This window comes from Phaseolus vulgaris, chromosome 8 (genome assembly GCF_051622355.1).
Source record: "Phaseolus vulgaris cultivar YP4 chromosome 8, ASM5162235v1, whole genome shotgun sequence".
Taxonomy (NCBI): domain Eukaryota; kingdom Viridiplantae; phylum Streptophyta; class Magnoliopsida; order Fabales; family Fabaceae; genus Phaseolus; species Phaseolus vulgaris.
In genome coordinates this window covers 11387935-11406540 of record NC_143505.1, presented here as the reverse complement: position 1 = coordinate 11406540, position 18606 = coordinate 11387935, and the positions used below count along the sequence as shown (strand labels likewise).

Sequence of the window (18606 nt, the reverse complement as noted above, 5' to 3'; positions counted from 1 at the left end):
AATATTAATTAAAACAATGGATTTATTTATTATTATAGTCCAATAATCTATGAATAAGGCTAGTGAGTGTGAATAAATATATGCTCATCACATACATTATCCCAAATGTATGAATTCAATTTCATACCATTTTCATCATACAATATCATTCAAAACACGATCCATAACACTAAAAAGTCTATTTAACATTAAAAAAAAAACCACTTAAATACTAAACCATCAAAATCTAATATTTCTACAAGTTTAAATAATATATAAACAAACAACACAATATTGGGACCACGTCCCCTCCACATTCAGATCTTCTAGCCTAGGGTACTATTAAAAAATAAAGTTAGCTTCCCTACCTTAATTGCTTGCTTTCCAAACAACTTTTAGAATTTTATCATCTCAGTCTGGATAAGCTTCAAGATTTAAGGGTCTAATGCAAGTTATCCAAACATAATAGAAATTCACTATATAGTAGAATAAGTTGATAGGAACACTCTTCTCAACTGACCTCACTAAGATTGATGATTAAATCATAGAGAAAAATAAAGAATAAGGGATCTTTAAAGTAAAAATGAACTTAGTTTGTTCGGAAATCTGATCGGGTAGAAATGTTCCTTAACTCCTCAGTTACAACATGGTGTAATCAGATTCTAAAATAGATGATGTATGAAGTGAGAAATGAAGAGAGAAGGGAGAAAGTTAGAGAGATAGAGAGAGAAAGAAGAAAGAAAAAAAAGGACCGTGTGTTGGGGGTCTATGATTGTTTCATTTCACGCTGTTACAATAAGTATATCTTAGATCTAGTAATTTTTTTACAAAAGTATATGTAACAAAATTGTGGTTCATGGTATATTTTTTTTCTTCAATTAATTTGTGAAGTTCATTGGTTGAATTGTTGAAATGGTTTAACTTCAAGACAAACACCACTCAATCTAATTTTTTTTATTGGTGTTAAAGTATATTCAATCTTGAAAACCATTGTCCTATGTTTATGAAAGAAAAAAGTTTTATTATGCAACCTACTCATAATACTAACATTTCACAATGAAACTATTAGCATTTGAATATAATATCCATTGCAAACTATCCAAACTTTCAACCATAACATTCTCCCTCACTCATCCTCTTTTTATATCCCTCTTCCTCCTCCCACACACTCTCTCTTTCTCAAATTTTGCCACTTTAAAGGTATGTTGTCAAAACTGGATTCAGACTGACCACTTAAATCGGAAAAAAGAATCAATGTATTAAAGGATATGGATACCAGAGTTATAGAAGGATCCTAATATTAATTGTGTATTTTCTAATTATTAGTTGTTTATCTTTATAGAGGTGAATAACATTTATTTTGTTTTTGTTTGTTATGATTCTAGTATTTATTGATTGATTATTTCTTTCTTTGGTTAAACCTAGAATGAGTATGCAGCTTGTATATATTCAGACTATTTGTTCTGATTCAATACACAATTGAAGATATATTCATTCTCATATCCTTTGTCTTCCTTTTACTCTTTTGTTCATCTTTGTTCTCTTTTGTTTATATCTGTTCTATTTTATAATATGGTATCAGAGCCATTTAAAGCCTATCCTAGCGAGTGTTTATTGGCCTATAGTGTCACTCGCTATCGGTCCGTTATCGGACCACCCATAATATGTTCTCCCACGCACGAGCTGTCACTCTCGGCGTGAGGGGTGTGTGTTGGAGATCCCACATCGACTAGAGATGAGAATATTTCATTGTATATAAGTGGGTGCAAACCTCACCCCATGAGTTGGTTTTATGGGGTTGAGTTAGACTTGAAGTCCACTTTGTAATATGGTATCAGAGCTCTGGTTGCTACATTTATGCATGGGTTAAGTTGTTGATCCCTCACAAGATCTTAGTTCACCTTATCATGTTAGTTCATCATATAATCATTCCTTTCTTATTGTCTTTATTATTCTTGAGGGGCCAAATTATCATTATTGGTCTCGTTCGTTTCAAATGAGCCTAATTTCAAAGAACAAAATAGGTTTCATAGATGGAACTATAGAAGCTCCCAATAGTACCAACTCATTGTTTCCAACATGGCAGAGAGCCAATATGTTGGTTGTTTCCTGGATTCTCAAGGTTGTTTCTCAATGCATTGCACAGAGCATCATCTGTATGGACAATGCCTTTGACATATGGAATGATTTAAAGGAAAGGTTCTCACAAGGAGACATGATGCGTATTTCTGATATCCAGGAGATGATTTCTTCTTTTAAACAAGGTGAGTTGACTGTTACAAACTATTTCACTCAATTAAAAATTCTTTGGGATGAACTTGATCTTTTTCGCCCGCTATCTACTTGTTCATGTGCCTCTAAATGTACCTGCAATGCTCTTGTGAATGTTTCTAAATATAAAGCATAAGACCAAATTATCAAACTTCTAAGGGGCTAAATGATAATTATTCGACTGTGAGAACTCAAATTCTATTGATGGACCCTTTGCCATCCTTGAATAGAGTTTCTCTCTTGTTACACAACAAGAGAGACAAATATTTGGTAATCAATCCAAGGCAATGATTGTTACTAGCAAAGGAGGTTATAAAAACAATGTTACAACCTATGGCAGAAGTGTTGGATACGGAAGAGGAAGCTATGGAAGAGGATATACTCCCAAAAATTGCAGTCATTGTGGAAAGACAGGGCATACCATTGATACATGCTATAAAAAGCATGGCTTTCCACCTCATTTCAAGTTTAAAAATATGAACCATGATCAAAGTCATACTAATGTAGTTTTTCAGAATACAGATTTTATTAATAATGAGCATAATCATGAAGGTTCAAAGTCAAAAGTGGAGTCTCAACAAACTGGTTTTACTCCTGAGTAGTATCAAACATTGTTAGCTCTTTTACAACATACCAAATTTAGTGACAATGTTTCTAATCAAGTCTTTGTTATTCCTTCCAATCAAACTGGTAATAATTTTATTTCTTCCTTCAGTTCTTGGATTATTGATAGTGGTGCTACTGATCACATTTGTTCATCCTTAACTTATTTCACTTCATATCATCAAATTAATCCTATTTATGTCAAATTACCAAATGGAAATCAAGTCATTGCCAATTATTCTGGAAGTGTTTTTCTCAATCAAAATCATGTCATAGACAATGTTTTGTACATTCCTTACTTCAATTTTAATCTTCTCTGAGTAGCAAAATTGATTGATAAATTATCTTGTGTTCTTACCTTTGACTCTAATGGCTGTCACATTCAAGACAAAAACTCCTTGAAAATAATTGGTTTTACTAAGATGCAAGATAAACTTTCTATAACTCTGGTATCCATATTATTAAAGGATATGGATACCAGAGTTATAAAAGGATCCTAATATTAATTGTGTGTATTTTCTAATTATTAGTTGTTTCTCTTTATAGAGGTGAATAACCTTTATTTTGTTTTTGTCTGTTATGATTCTAGTATTTATTGATTGATTATTTCTTTATTGGGCTAGACGTAGAATGAGTGTACAACTTGTATATATTGAGACTGTGTGTTCTGATTCAATACACAATTGAAGATATATCCACTCTTATATCCTTTGTCTTCCTTTTACTCTTTTGTTCATCTTTGTTCTCTTATCTGTTCTATTTTATAATACAATGAATAATGTTTAATCCATTAAAATTACAAACTAACCTTCAATTGAAGCAATCCAAAAGTCGAAAAACCGAATATCAACCATTTTTTAAAAAATTTAAAGTTATTTCAATTTTTTGAAACAAAAGACGTAAAACATTTCTCATTTTATAAAGAAACTTGTTATTTTAAAAAATATTATTGTGTATTGGAGATCTCACGTCGACTAGAGATTAGAGTCTTTCATAGTATATAAGTGGGTGCAAACCTCACCTCATTGAGTCGGTTTTATGGGGTTGAGTTAGGCTTAAAGTTCACTTAGTAATATATATGGTTGAAACTTACACTTAAATATTAAAATATATTAAATTTTTAAGCGTATTTTGAAAGTAAAAAAACTTATAAAGCATGTTATTTTAATTTTTAGTATTATTAAATTGTGATGTTATATTTTTCTAATGTTATTTTTATATTATTTAATTATTTCTATTGCTTTATTAATAATAGGTCAATCATTTCTCAATGGTTGGTTCGACCAGTAAACATTGAATCAGTATCGTGACTGATTTAATGATTAATCCGATTTTAAAGAAAAAACTTTAAAGTGAATAAAAAGTTAGATTTTACTTTTTTTCTCTAAAATTCACTAAAGTCTTCAGTTAATTAATTTCAATTGAAATCTTGAAATGATTTTTCATTTTATAACTAAGAAATTGTGGGGGATTTAATGAAAAATAGCAAAATAAATTGAAGAAATATTAAGTTTAGAGAAAGACAATATAATTTATATAATATTTAAATAGTATAATACTTTATTCATATACTCTAAAAGACATCTAGATCTAGAGAGGGAAAGTGAAGAATGTAATGTAGAAGATTATACGATGTGATAGAAAAAAAAGTGTTAGAGAAAATATATAACATATATAGGTAAGTCAAAATTCTAAACACACAGCACAAAATTCGAAATAAATATGAAGAAATTAATGCTTAGAACTTACATCATTACATTATTTTATATATTATGTAATTTATGAGAGTTGAAAAGATAGCCAAATCAAAATTTAAGTAACTTTTTAATCCATGAGTTAATAAGTCAAATAAATCATATTTTGTCCTATCAATGCAATATTTATTTTATCATTTTTAATACTTTTTTAAAAATAAGGTATTAATTGTAAGAAATGGTAACCCAGAAGCATCAAGAACAAACCCAATGGATTGGCACAAAAGATTTTGGATCAAATCACAAGCATGTACACTTAAGTTAAAAGGAAATTAGAATCCAAAAAACTAATAGAACTATGTTGAACATACCAAAACACTCCAAATAACATGTATACAATAATTGTTGAAGAAAGATAAGAAGTAGTAAAAAGAGTGTTCAGCAAAGAGAGCTGTCGAACCCCAAGCTATTTTGCAGCCACCTTCTTGTAGCTGTATCTCTTTGCAATCCAAAGGAACACAATGAAATTGAGAAAGCTAAGAATGGTCAAAAGCCAGTAAAAGTAGTCAAGATGGCCTCTATTGAGATTGTCAGGGATCCAACCAACACTACCATGTCTTGTGGTGATCTTAGTAACAATGGTGACAAGCAGTGTGCTAACATAACTTCCCACGGCATTAGTTGTAAGTGAGAGAGCCATGCCAAAGCTTCTCATGGCATCTGGTGCCTCACTATAGAAGAACTGTAAGGAACCAATGTTGGTGAAAACTTCAGCACATCCAACAAGAAAATACTGGGGCACTTGCCAGAAGATTGACAAGGGGATGGTCTGAAAATCATAGTAGTTGTTTTTTCTGATTATGTCAAGGCGAACAACTTCTAGAATGCCAGCAACAACCATGGCTATGGTGGAGATGACAAGGCCAATTCCAATTCTTTGGAGTTGCGTGAACCCATGTTTGTGGCCAGTGAACCTGCTTGCATATGGAACAATGATGCGATCATAAAACGGAGCCCAGAAGATGACACTTAGTGTGTCGAAAATGGTGAGGGATGCTGATGGGATTTTGAAGTGAGGGCCAACGTGCTGGTCCATTGTGTTGCCTTGTAGAACGAACATGGTGCCCATTTGTCCGTATACAGTTGAAAAGGCAATCAATGATGCCCAAACTGGGAGTAAAGAGATAATTGATTTTACTTCCTCAACTTGTGTCACAGTGCAAAGCCTCCAAGGATTTGGCAATCTTGTGGTATGGTCAGATTGGGTCTCTACCGCTGCCTTATCCAAACACCTAGATGGAATCATCAACATATTGTCTTCAGAAAATACACAAGAATATAAATCAAACTTGAAGAGATCAGTAGATCCCACATTCACTAAAAATAAGAACATTTCATAGTATGTAAGTAAACCTTATAAACCGGTTTTATAAGATTGAGTTAGACTTAAAGTACACTTCTTATGCTAAAGTCATTTCGAGTATTTCCTAACGAGAATTTGTTGGACTTATCAGGCCACCCGCTATTGGATCACTATTGGACCACTGATAATATATAGTCTCACACACAAGTTGTTGACGGGCTACTTTACCATATTCTGAATTTAAGGGTTTCAATAAAGTTTCTACAACCATAGTTACTCTTGGACCAGATCTAAAATTATCCTCAAGTTACACTTAAAGTTCTTAATTATCAGGAAAGTACTCTCTTTATTAGCTATAATATAAATGCCTCTATCCTACACTCAAAATTAGAATAGTATGTAAAGACTGTGCCTAAAAAACCGAGAAAATAATATTTCATTTCATGACTAATGAAAATTTATATGAAGTAGATTTGGAAGTTTCTTTTATAACTCACTTGAAGCGGTTTGTGTGATCCAGCTTGCGGCTCCCTTTGATGACAGATTCCACATCTACTGTCTCATGAAGAAGAGACTTATCATCTGGCACTTGAAGACTGATTTTCCTCAAGACTGCAACTATGACTTGACAAATCCTTGTAAGGGGACTGCCTCCAGGTATTTGAAGTCTGTAGAGTCTACTACCACCAAAGAAAAATATAATTGCAATAACCATTGCAACAGCAGGAACTCCAAAACCCCATCCCCAGCCAACATTTATTTGTATCCAAACTAATACCGAAGAAGCAACAAGTGCACCGATGTTAATGGAGAAGTAAAACCAGTTGAAGAAAGAGCTCTTCCTTATTGTCTCTTTCTTGTCGGAATCATCAAATTGGTCTGCACCAAAAGCTGAGACACATGGTTTGATACCACCAGTTCCAAGAGCAACCAGATAGAGTGCTATGAAGCAAGCTGAAGTTTGGGCTGATGTTGGATGGCAACCATTAGCATCACACGATGGCTTTATTCCAGGGGCAGAAGCAGACAGTGTTAGAAGTATCATCCCCTGCATAGTAAATAAACATGCATTAACAAAAGCTTATTCATCATTGCTTGCTGTGCTATTTTATCCTCTTTTTTTCTGCATAAAAGGACTCTGAAAGGCAGTTTAAATAGAACAAAAGTTGAAATTCAGATGGAATGAATGCAATGTGCTGAAAGATAGAATGAATGTTAAAAGATAAAACTATTGATATCATGTTGTTCTCAAATCATGTGAAAATGAACATGTTCTCTCAATTGAGTTGGAAGCAATGTTTTAAAAACCGGCCCAATTGTTAACTCGGTCAAGTACTAGATCGATGAGTTATTAGTCAAATCAATAGGTTTGTAGTTTAATTGCATGAACCAGAATAAGTAACAAAATGTCTATTATTCATAATACAATATGGTTCTGAAAGGCACATAACAAAAGTTTAAATCACTTGCAAATTTCAAAGGATTAATGTGTTAAAGATAGAATGAAGGTTAAAGATAAAATTATTTGATATCATTGTTCTCAAATCGTAGTGAAAGTGAAGATATTGTTTTCTCAATTGAGTTGAAACTTGAAAGCAACATAAATGGAATTCAAGAAACAAGAACACAGAAGAGTGAAAACTAAATGACTTTTTATGGGGCTCAAACAAGAAAAACAAATTTTCTGAACTTACAATGACATAGATAACTGAGAAACTGGCAATTGTCCAATATCTTCCTAAGTATGAATCAGCTAGAAAGGCTCCAATCAATGGTGTGAGGTAGCACGTTCCCGACCAGGTTGTGACATTATTTGCAGCAGTTACATTTCCCTGGTTGAAACGTTCCTGAAGATAGTTCACCAGGTTTGTACTCATACCATAGTATGCTAATCTCTCACAACATTCATTTCCTGCCACAAAATGGTTCAATTAAAATTCAGCATCTTAGGATCTTCAAGTTTTAGTACAAGCATAAACTAAATTTCAGAGTTTATGCACCTTAAGACAACATAGTTTCTAAGATAAAAATTAACAAAATGAAATCAATACCAAGAATAAAATAGCAAGCTTTCCAATTTCCAGTCTTTTTCTTGTTGGCAGGTTTCTTGGAGATGGTAATTGTCCCATCTTGTGTGTATATGTCATCTTCTGCCATAGTATCAATCCAATTTCCTATTGGCTGGTTCTTTTTTCTCTGTTATCCCTTCAAAGGTTCATAACCTGCAGAAAATAAAATCAATTTCTTGGCTTCCTGAGAGAAGTGAAGAGATAATTATCACCATAAAAACAAGAAGACAAAATTGTGAACTGAATTGGCCAACTGGGCTATTTGGAAATAATAGAAACAGGAACACTGACAGAATATTAGAATCTGATATAGATAATATAGATAAAAGTCGACCCCTTAATTTGAAACTTCCACAACAAATAGCTTCACATTGGTTGAGGAGAACACAAATTGATTGTTTTTGTCCTTTTTGCAGCACGCGCGTAATGATATCACAATCACCCTAAAAGTCTACCGCATTATAACAACACCAAACAGAAACCATAAATACCACCCACCCATTATAAGCGGAATGCATATTCCACTTTCTCAATATAAGAAAAAGCTAAACACTCACAGAAAAAAGAAATCTCTATAATAGCACAAAAGTTTGTAAAATTGAGATTTGGCTACAATTTTATCCCCCTCCTCTTTTTCCAGGAGTGAAGAAAGAGTTTCACACTACCAAATGACACTAAAATTCAATGGATATGATGGAAAAAACTGAAGACTATAAAGCAGAAAAGGTCAAATAACACAGTTTAAAGCAAAAAAATAAAACTGAGTAACGTGAATGGTAAATTTGTGGACCATGCTTAAGACGAAAATAATAACATCCATTGAAAAATTAAAACTCCATTAGATGGAGTTACTTACAGGCCTAACTACTCTTCAATCAGAAAGAGTTTGAATACATAATACAACACAAATTTATATTGCAGAGATCAGTATAAATTATGAAAGCAAGATTACAATTCTGATAGAAGAATATAAACAACTAAAAAAACTATGTGAGCTTTCTCTTACTACACAATACAATAACATTTGAATATCCATAGAGAAACCAATAATGAATATTAGTTAAAACTTAGGAGAATTAAGAGACCCATCAAAGTGAAAACCAAAAGAAAGAAAGAGAAGAAGATGGGAAGAATGCATGGAAGTGCGTAAAAAGTAAGGAATGTTATTAAGAACTTTGGAAATACCTTTGTAGAGAGTGGCCGTGTACTGCAAAATACCTTCAACACTAGAAACCAGTGCTAAATATATATCACACAAACAAAAGTGTTTACGTATCGTGAAATTATTTGCGTCAAAACTCGTCACGCTTTTTCCAATAATGTTCAATTTTGTGGTCTCGTGTGTCTTGTAAACTTCATTATTGTTAACTACATTTTCATTTTTATCAGTATTTAGGTAAGCGTTTATACGTATGCATGAATAAGGACGCATATTGAGCAAAGGGAGAGATATCATGTTGGAAAAAGAGGTCATTTACACGCTTTTATTAACTTTTATTTTTTTTCCTTTTTTTATTTTATCGTATATTTATATTTATATGTGTCTGAGTCATTGGATTCAATTGCCTTAAGAAAGAAGTCAAACAATTATTTATATACAATTTTTTTTATATATATTTATATGTGTCAATTACGAGCGGAAATAGACTGCATCAAACAAAAATTTTACTTAAACAACTTGTTCTTCGTAAAACTATCAAGGTTTGGGACTTTTACCTTACTGTATAATTTTTTAAAAATTATTTATTATTATCATTATAAAAATAATTAAATTATTTTATTTAATTATATTAACATTATTAATGCTAATATTAAAATTATTATCATTGTAATAACCCTGAAATCGTCTAAAGAAATACTGGTTCAGTTAAATTGAAATATGTTTCATACCAATTCAATTTGGTAATAATAATAATAATAATAATAATTGAAGTTGTGCTAGAACATCAGATTAGATTTTAAAAAAATAGAAATTGTATTTATAAACACAATTTTCTGTAAAATGAAATCATGTTTTTAAGTACAACTTATTTATAAGTTCGCACTGATTATGTCTATTAAAAGGCGTATTTCACATTAAAAAATCTATATAGATTTAGTTTCTCACTACATTAAAAAAAAATTCTTTTTGTATACATTAATTAGCTTTAGTTTAAATTTAAAGATGGTCTCATACAATTGAATCTAAATTTGGTAGACGATTTTTTTTTATCTATTCTTTTTAATAAGTGGTAAATAAATTTAAAAGGTTGAAATACATAGTAAATATAAATGTTGTATTTTTATACACTATCAGTACTGTAAAGCAATAAGAAATTATAATAAACAAGACTTTTAAATTAGTCAGCGTAAAATTTTAATAAATGTACCTTATATTACATCTTTTGATGTGATCAGCATATTTACATTAGTGTATAAACATTTTTTCAAAAATATACAAAACTAATTCAATCAAATATATTATTTCAAAAGTCAGTCACTACAAATCAAAATAATATATTTTAATTTCAGATTTAAATTAGGAAAGAATTCATATATAATAATAGAATTAGTCAATTAGCAATTCTAGTTTGATAACTGCGTTTAATGGTTTAGTGGTAGTGATTTGTATGCTTATAAAAAAAAGTAGTAGTAGTAATTGATGTAGTGAATTTGATGTTTTTATCAATTCTATTTGTTGGCCCCATAGAATTTGGGTCAATTGGGCCTTCTACTTCTTTATTTGGGCCTACTGCTTAAATTAGGCAGTTTTCCTAATACCTACATGTTAAATTAAGGTGATCAGGGAGACATGATTTTTCCACCATTCTTTTTCATCTTCAAACTCCCTATTTATTTTGAAATTCCTATTTTAGTGTAAAATGTTATGTTAAGTTTCTGAGTATATTGGCAAAATCTTGTGAAGATACATGGAAAGGTATTTGTAAGAAAAAAAGTGGATGATTAGAACAATATGTGAATAAGTTTACTCTTAAAAATACTCTCATTTAAAAATAAATCCTAAAAATACTTTGATGGTAGAGTTTGATTTTATGGTGATTTTGATCATGTTTGCATTGATGGCTTTTCTCTCCATTGATGAATATCTTGGTATGATCAAGTGTAAAGTATTAATCAATCTCTAGAATAATATTGAACGTATTTACATTGAAAAACTATTTTTTATATCTTTCTGAACATAATTATGTTAAGCATATAATAGATTATGTTAGTAAAATATTACTTTCACTTATTTCACAAATAATCAATTATGATTGATAATAATTGATTGTAATATATAAAATTCATTCTTTTGAAAAGTTACATCAAAACTCATTTAATATATATATATATATATATATATATATATATATATATATATATTCTGAGAGTCATTACATTTTGTTTGAAAAAAAAGTGCTCAAGATGCATCAAAAAGGATGATCATGTTAGATATTTTTTAATAGTTTTAAGTGATAATTTTCTTTTCTTTTTGTAATTTGTATTCATAACTTTGCATTGATGTTTGGTGTGCTTGTAGGTAATTGAGTGTTTCCATTAGCTTTGTAAATTTTCTTGAAAAGTGTTTTCAAGAGTGATTTGTATTTATTGTTCTAATTACATAAAAGAGTATTTATAATTGGATAATACAATATTATTAGTGAAAAATTCATATAAGGTTTGTTGGGTTAATTAGATGTAAATTGGGTGAAATCAAACCAAAATAAAATGTTCGTATCTTTCTTTTTTACATTGCTCATATTATCTTGAATTCTTTTAGTTCTTGGTAGTCATTGATTCCTACACTTAACTACCTTCATCAATAGTTTTAAGAAAAAAATTTTAAAATTTCTTTAGGTCAATTTTTTAAACCAATTCACCTTCTCTCTTGGTTGTCTTTTTTTTTCATTCATTATTTTATAATTGGTATTAAAGGATCATTAGATGCAAATGCAAAAGAAGTTTTTCAATTTTACAAGCAACTAAAGCACTTACCAAAGTGCAACTAAAGTCCTATACATTCTTCAAATTATTGAAGTATGCGACCCTAAAGCTTCAAACTCACTACAGGATTTTTTACAACAAAAGACTATACCTTTAAATGTACTACTAAGACTTGACTATATTAGTTTCCCTTATCTAAACTTTTCTTCTTTTTTAATAAGATTTTTGTTCATGTAAGAAATTGTTTGACATTTTAAAGTTGCGTTTGAAAATTGTTGCACTGAAAACAATACTTGACTCTCAAACTATATTGAAAAGTGATCAAATTTGGAAAAGGAGGTCAGATGAATCTTACGAGGATAGAGAGAGACAAAGAAAAAGAGATGCAAATAAGAAAATAAAAAAAAACAATTTCTTTAAAAAAATAAGTTTGTTTACACATATTATAACAAACAATTTTAATAGACTTTTTTCCCCTAATTTTAAGAATTATTAAAATAAATATCCTTTTTAAAAAATAAGATATTTTAAATTCAAATCAATATTTTAAATACATTTATTTTACTTTTAAATAATACTAAAATCGGGTTTAAAGTTTGACCTAGCAAGTGAAGTCCCACTCCAAAGAGACATTCTTTTTCTTACACTACTTCTATTCTTAGTTTGTAAAAAGATAAAAGATAATCATATCTTCAAAGACTATTTATGTTTATTATAAGTCACATTTTAAAAGATAATTTTTTATTCAAATTTGTATTTTAAAACGCGACTTACATAAGTGATCTTTTGTTTTAGTAATTTGTTTTATAAAATTTACCCATAAATGTAAAAAAAAAAATTATAAAATGAAATTATAAAGAAAAAGGGGGTTTGGTACGGAAAAATAAATTAATACTGAAGATTCAAAATTCTCTTATATAATTCTTAGAATTGACTAAACTTTATTTAATAGTAAAAGGTATTATTAGAAATAATTATATAACTTCTGTATAAATGAAAAAGAAAGTACTAAATTTTTTTACTGAAATATTAATTTTATTATCACATCTTCCTGTAAAACTTTTATTTTAATTCAGAATGTTAGTTTTGCACCCTCTGGTACTGCTTTGGTGGAGAACTTGGAAAAAACATAGAAATATTATATATAGAAAATTATGAAATAGAAATTGACTAAAATAATTTTTGGTTTCTAAATTAATTTATATTATTGTTAAATAGTTTTTAATTTGGTATTTAATTAATTACTATAGTATTAATCACTAATTATTTAGATTTTAAATTTGGTAGAAAAACTTTAGTAATTAATTAGATATCAATTTAAAAACTATTTAATAATAATATAAACTAATTTAAAAATCAAAATTATTTTTAATTTATAAAATGATTTTTAATTTAGTTATTATAACAATTAAGTATTTTTTTTTCTCTAAAATTGATTTCTATTTCATAATTTTGTTGTAGTATATATATTTTGCTTAAAAATATAGATATTTTAAGAGAATTAAAACAAAAACTCTTTTAACTTGGTATTCAAACAAAATCTAAATTCTTTTAGTTCAGAAACATTTCCTTCTCTAGAACTGAAATGCAATCCCCCCTATCCTCAATTTTTAATTTTGAAACAAACCCATTATAGAAAAGCAACATGTACAATGGAGTACAGAGTGACAAAATAGAATGGATTATAAATTACGAAAAAGAAGAAGAAGAGATGCTCCATCTTTTCATTTCTTTGGTTTAGACTTTATCTGCAATCAATCTTAGATATTAAAAGATTAAAAGCAGCTTCTACCATCTTGGTGTCAGCAACCAATTGCACGAGGTAGACTAATTTCTAACTAGTTTACCATAAACCTAAATTAATAATTATCATCTTTCTTTAACTTTACTAATTACTCAGAAAACCAATGTGTCACATTTGTGTTTGTCTGTTACATACCCAAAGAGAGATAGAGAATGAGATGGAAAAGGAGTGACAGAACTATTACGTCCCAAAACTTATTAGATTATTGGTTTGAACAATTAATGATGTGTACATTTCATAGAATCTGCTTTCTGAAGGCTATTTCTCAACTAGACTATATTTTGTGATCTAAGCATCCCACATAAGTAACCATCTTCTTTTTCCTTCGCCTTAATCATATGTTTACCCATTAATAATCACCATCTAGATGCATGTCTAATTACTTTCAACATTGCTACATCATGAACTCCAAGAAAAAATATCATATCCATATGCTTAGTTTAGTAATCGACAAAGAATACCCAAATTTACCACGCATTATAAAGTTGCCCATTCTTCTTTTTATGTTTTGTTTATAAATTTATTTATTCTCATACTGTCAACTTTAGTTATTACTTTTTAGATGCAAAGGTTACTACGATGATCACAATCATCTCTCTCTCTAAATATATATACTACTAAATATGAAATTTTATTAAGAAAGATGGAGCAACTTCAAAAAAAAAATCATGAAATAGAAATCAAGTTTAAAGAAAAAAATAATAATTAGTTGTTACGGTGACTAACTTAGAAACCATTTTAGAGATTAAATTTTTTTTATTGTTAAATAGTTTCTAAATTGGTATCTAATTAGCTACTAAGGTTTTAACTATCAATTATTTAGATTCTAAATTTGGTAGCAAAAACCTTGGTAGCTAATTAGATACTAATTTAAAAATCATTTAACAATAATAGAAACTAATTTAGAAACCAAAAAAAAAATTAGTCTCTAAAATTGTTTCTAATTTAGTCAATATAGTAACTAATTATTTTTTGTCTCTAAAATTAGTTTCTATTTAATGATTTTCTTGTAGTGAATTCATTCCTATAGTGATAACAAATGACAAATGAACTTTCTATGATATTGTTTGAACTTGTTCTGATTTTGATGGAAAAAGTTTATATGGATTAGGCACAAATATGTGTATGAATAATTATTTAGATTGAGTATCGAGATAGAGATGAGTATATACATATTTGTCATGTCTTGTCCCGTCTCCATACTCGTCTCAATACTCATTCTAGTTCTTGTCTTTATTTAAATTACTAAACCACATTTAAATTGTTAGCAAATTAAAAAATATATATGAACTTTTATTTGGTTATTAGTTTCATAACTTATGTTTAGGTAGTACATTTAATCATCTTTACTTTTTTTCTATAATTATTTGACTTTTATTCAATTGTTCTTTGATGCTTTTATTTTATATTTATATTTATATAATTATAATTTATTTCTTGATATTGGATATTAGAGAAAAAAAATGTGTATCCTTCAGACATGGAATACTTCATAATATTATATTTTCTTTCTTATAATTTTTGTTTTTATAATAAAATTATTTAATTAATATTTTAAATAATAAGAGACGAGCCAAGTAATTTAGATATCAATTATTTTTTAGTATTTAATTTACTTAATATAATAATTAATTTTTTTTTTTAAATTAGTTTTTATTTAATAATTTTTTAAGAAATGTACTCGTAAATTTAAAAATTATATTAACCCAAAACATTAAATCGATCAATTTTGTAAAAGGGTTTATCTCAACTGTTTCTTTATAAAAATATTTTGTTATATTAATAAACTAATTTTATGTCACATATTTTTAGTTTATTATATATATAATATATATATATAATATATATATATATAATATATATAATATATATATATATATATAAATAAGTGCAGAGAAGTCGTCTTCCACGGTTTTTTTTCTTTCTTTTCTCTCTTTTTTCATATTCTCTTATGTTTCTTCTCTCTTAATTTTTTCTCTAAATCTTCATCTATTTTAGAATCTGATCGGACCATGTTGTAGCTAGCGAGTTAAGGAACATTTCTACCCAATCAGATTTTCAAACAGAGTAAGTTCATTTTTTCTCTAAAGATCTTTTGTTCTCTATTTTTCCTAAGGATTTAGTCATCAATCTTGGTGAGATCAGTTGAGAAGTTTGATCCTCTCAACTTATTCTACTATATACTGAATTTTTGTTCTGTTTGGATAACTTGCATTAGACCTGTAAATCTTGAAGTTTATCCAGACTGTGGCGAATAAAATTCTAGAAGTTGTTTGGAAAACAAAAATTAAGGTAAGGGAAGTTAAATTTAACTTTTAATAGCACCTAGGATAGAAGATCTGAATGCGAAAGGGACGTGGTCCCAATATTCAATTTTTCTTGCAGGGATGTTGTGTGTTTATATATAGTGTTATTTGTTTATATATTATTTAAACTTGTAAAAATATTAGGTTTTGATGGTTTAGTATTTAAGTGTTGTTTTTTTATGTTAAATAGACTTTTGAATGTTGTGAGTCGTGTTTTGAATGATACTGTATGAAATTGAATGAAATCAATGTCACACATTTGTGATAATGTATGAGTTGTTGTTTGATGGTACATTAAGTATGAAAAACCTATGTTTACGGAGATCCTCTGGCTTCACTAATGATCTAAGTCATGTAGACTAAGATATCAGGTGGTGAGAAGCTGAGAGGGAGTTCATACACACCGGGTCCCGCTGTAGACACTCGGTATTGGATGTTTGAACTTACTCTGATTCTTTCTATTGGATTCGCTGGTAATCTTTGGATCAGGTATTAGTCTTCGGTACGGGCATACTTAATGAGTTTTGCAGAAGACAAGTTGGGATTGAAATGAAATCTAATGATTGCGATTGAAAATAGATCCATGTGTGGTTTATATGAATGTATGAAATTGACATTGAAATTTTATATGACACCATTTAAAGAAATGTTTATGAAGTAATTGTTTGATTGGTTCTTTTGCAAGAATTAGATATGTTATGGAATTTCTTTTCATTAGTTTACCCTTGTTTTTCTTGTTGCATTTGAACTATGATGACTTTGTACTACGTACACGAGCAGATGATCATACAGTGTCGGAGGGTTTTGAAAGTTTTAGGGTGTTGATTTGAAACTTATTGTAAATATTTGTATTTCTATAAGTTCTAATAATGTATTTTGAATGTTTTGAAAATTTATAAGCTAGTATAAAATTATGTAGAACTGGTATTATGATAGTTATATATATATATATATATATATTTTTTTTTTTTTGGGTGTTATATATATATATATATATATATATATATATATATATAAAATATGTTAAATATGGAATGTTCGTGGTAAACTTAATTTTAAATTTCTGTGCAGCATCTCTCTTTTTGTTTCTTGATTTCTATTTAACCACCAATTTAAGTAGCTTCATCAATTCCATAAGGCAATTAGCTAATCTTATTAAAAGAATTGATAAAAAATTTCACATTATTATAGTTTACCAATTCCACATTTGTGATTGATCACATGTAGATTTGTAATAATAAAAAGTTAAATTGATAACGTTGTTTTATGAATAATAAAATGAAGTATAATAAAACTCGTTTAGGTTAAGATATAATACAATAAGATATGATACATATTCTACTATATTCTACATATATAATTGTTTCGTAAAGTGATAAAATATCACTTTTATTTTATTGCTTGAAAAAATTATGTTAAAAATACATTATTAAATAAAATTTGATCATTAAAAATTAAACACCTACCGACATATACACAAAAATTATATTTTAAAATAGAAATTAAAATTAAATGTATCAATATATTAGTTATTTCTTAATTTATATTCTTGTTTTTTATTTTAAATAAATTATTCTGATATATTTTTGTTTCATTAAATATAGCAGTATTTTTAAGTAAACAAATTAGAAACATTTTGATTTAATTATTATTTTTCCTAAATATGTTTTAAATTACTTAATTTTTTTATTTTCTTAAATCTTGAACTATTATTTATAAAAGAAATTAAGTGCAACCCTTAGTGTGAATAAAAACAAAACAAAATTAAGATAACAAAGAAAAAATGAAACACAAAGATACATAAAAATTTATATGTATTTCTCGAATTTACATCTAGTTAATCCAGGTAATCTTAACTAAATTTTTCACTAATAATTTTTTGAATTATCTAATTACAAGTGTTTCTATTTAATTATATTAACAAATTCAAAAATACTTCTTGAAATATCTTTAAGATCTATACAAGATAAGAAGATCACTTAATACACCAAACACTATGCAATTTCTTTAGATTGTTAAGAAGCTCTCTATTTCAAAAATATATCAAAAGTTGTATGTTTGAAGGAGAGTTTACTTACAAAATTTGATATAATTAATCAAAATAATGAATTATTATTAAAGATAATCGATTATTATATTTATTTACTAATCTAGAAAACATTTTAATAGATTATTATTTAAAAATAATCAATTATTTTTGAAAGATTGAGTTTTTTTTATATTTTTGAAAGATTGTGAAATTTATATTTACTCAGAATAATCAATTAATACTCAATATAATGGATAAAAATGTAAAACTTAAAAAAAATTGAATTGAAATAAGCAATTATATTTTAATATAATTGTGAAAATAACTTTGGCTTATCTACACCTATAAACTTATTCTAATTGATTATATGTTAATGAGAAATAAAAAATAGTTTTAAATCAAGTTTGTGTTTAAAAAACATCATAATTACTATTGAAATCAATAATTACTTTCTAACATATATAATTAGAGAAGATTAACAAAATATTGAAACTTAAAGAGGGTGGACAAAAAAACTGATGGTATTAATGAGTAATTACTTGATGTATTAACTTATGTCACATT

General features: G+C 28.0%; 1 protein-coding gene and 1 pseudogene across 4 annotated transcripts; one reads left to right on the top strand and one right to left on the bottom strand.

The window, feature by feature from the left end:
- The first annotated feature begins 2074 nt into the window (after positions 1-2074).
- On the top strand, positions 2075-2852 carry LOC150025419 (uncharacterized; annotated as a pseudogene).
- Positions 2853-4802: 1950 nt separating this feature from the next.
- Positions 4803-9300, bottom strand: LOC137824245 (protein NRT1/ PTR FAMILY 8.1). Of its 4 annotated transcripts, none has more exons than XM_068629790.1 (5): positions 9165-9300; positions 7962-8132; positions 7605-7822; positions 6408-6958; positions 4803-5839 (listed from the first exon to the last, which is right to left on the bottom strand). In XM_068629790.1, exons 2-5 carry the CDS (start codon positions 8065-8067, stop codon positions 5014-5016), a joined length of 1701 nt encoding a protein of 566 aa, XP_068485891.1. In that variant the 5' UTR covers positions 8068-8132; positions 9165-9300; the 3' UTR covers positions 4803-5013. The 4 variants fall into 4 exon arrangements, with proteins under 4 accessions (XP_068485891.1, XP_068485892.1, XP_068485894.1 ...); XM_068629791.1 differs by lacking the exon at positions 9165-9300 and adding an exon at positions 8314-9162; XM_068629793.1 differs by lacking the exon at positions 9165-9300 and adding an exon at positions 8478-8665.
- Between the last annotated feature and the right edge of the window lie 9306 nt (positions 9301-18606).

Coding starts and splice junctions, on each gene's coding strand:
- LOC137824245 (XM_068629790.1), bottom strand. CDS start 8,067: ATGGCAGAAGATGACATATACACACAAGATGGGACAATTACCATCTCC. Junction 7,823..7,961: donor AGCTTGCTATTTTATTCTTG/GTATTGATTTCA, acceptor ATTTTGTGGCAG/GAAATGAATGTTGTGAGAGA. Junction 6,959..7,604: donor TCTCAGTTATCTATGTCATT/GTAAGTTCAGAA, acceptor TTTACTATGCAG/GGGATGATACTTCTAACACT.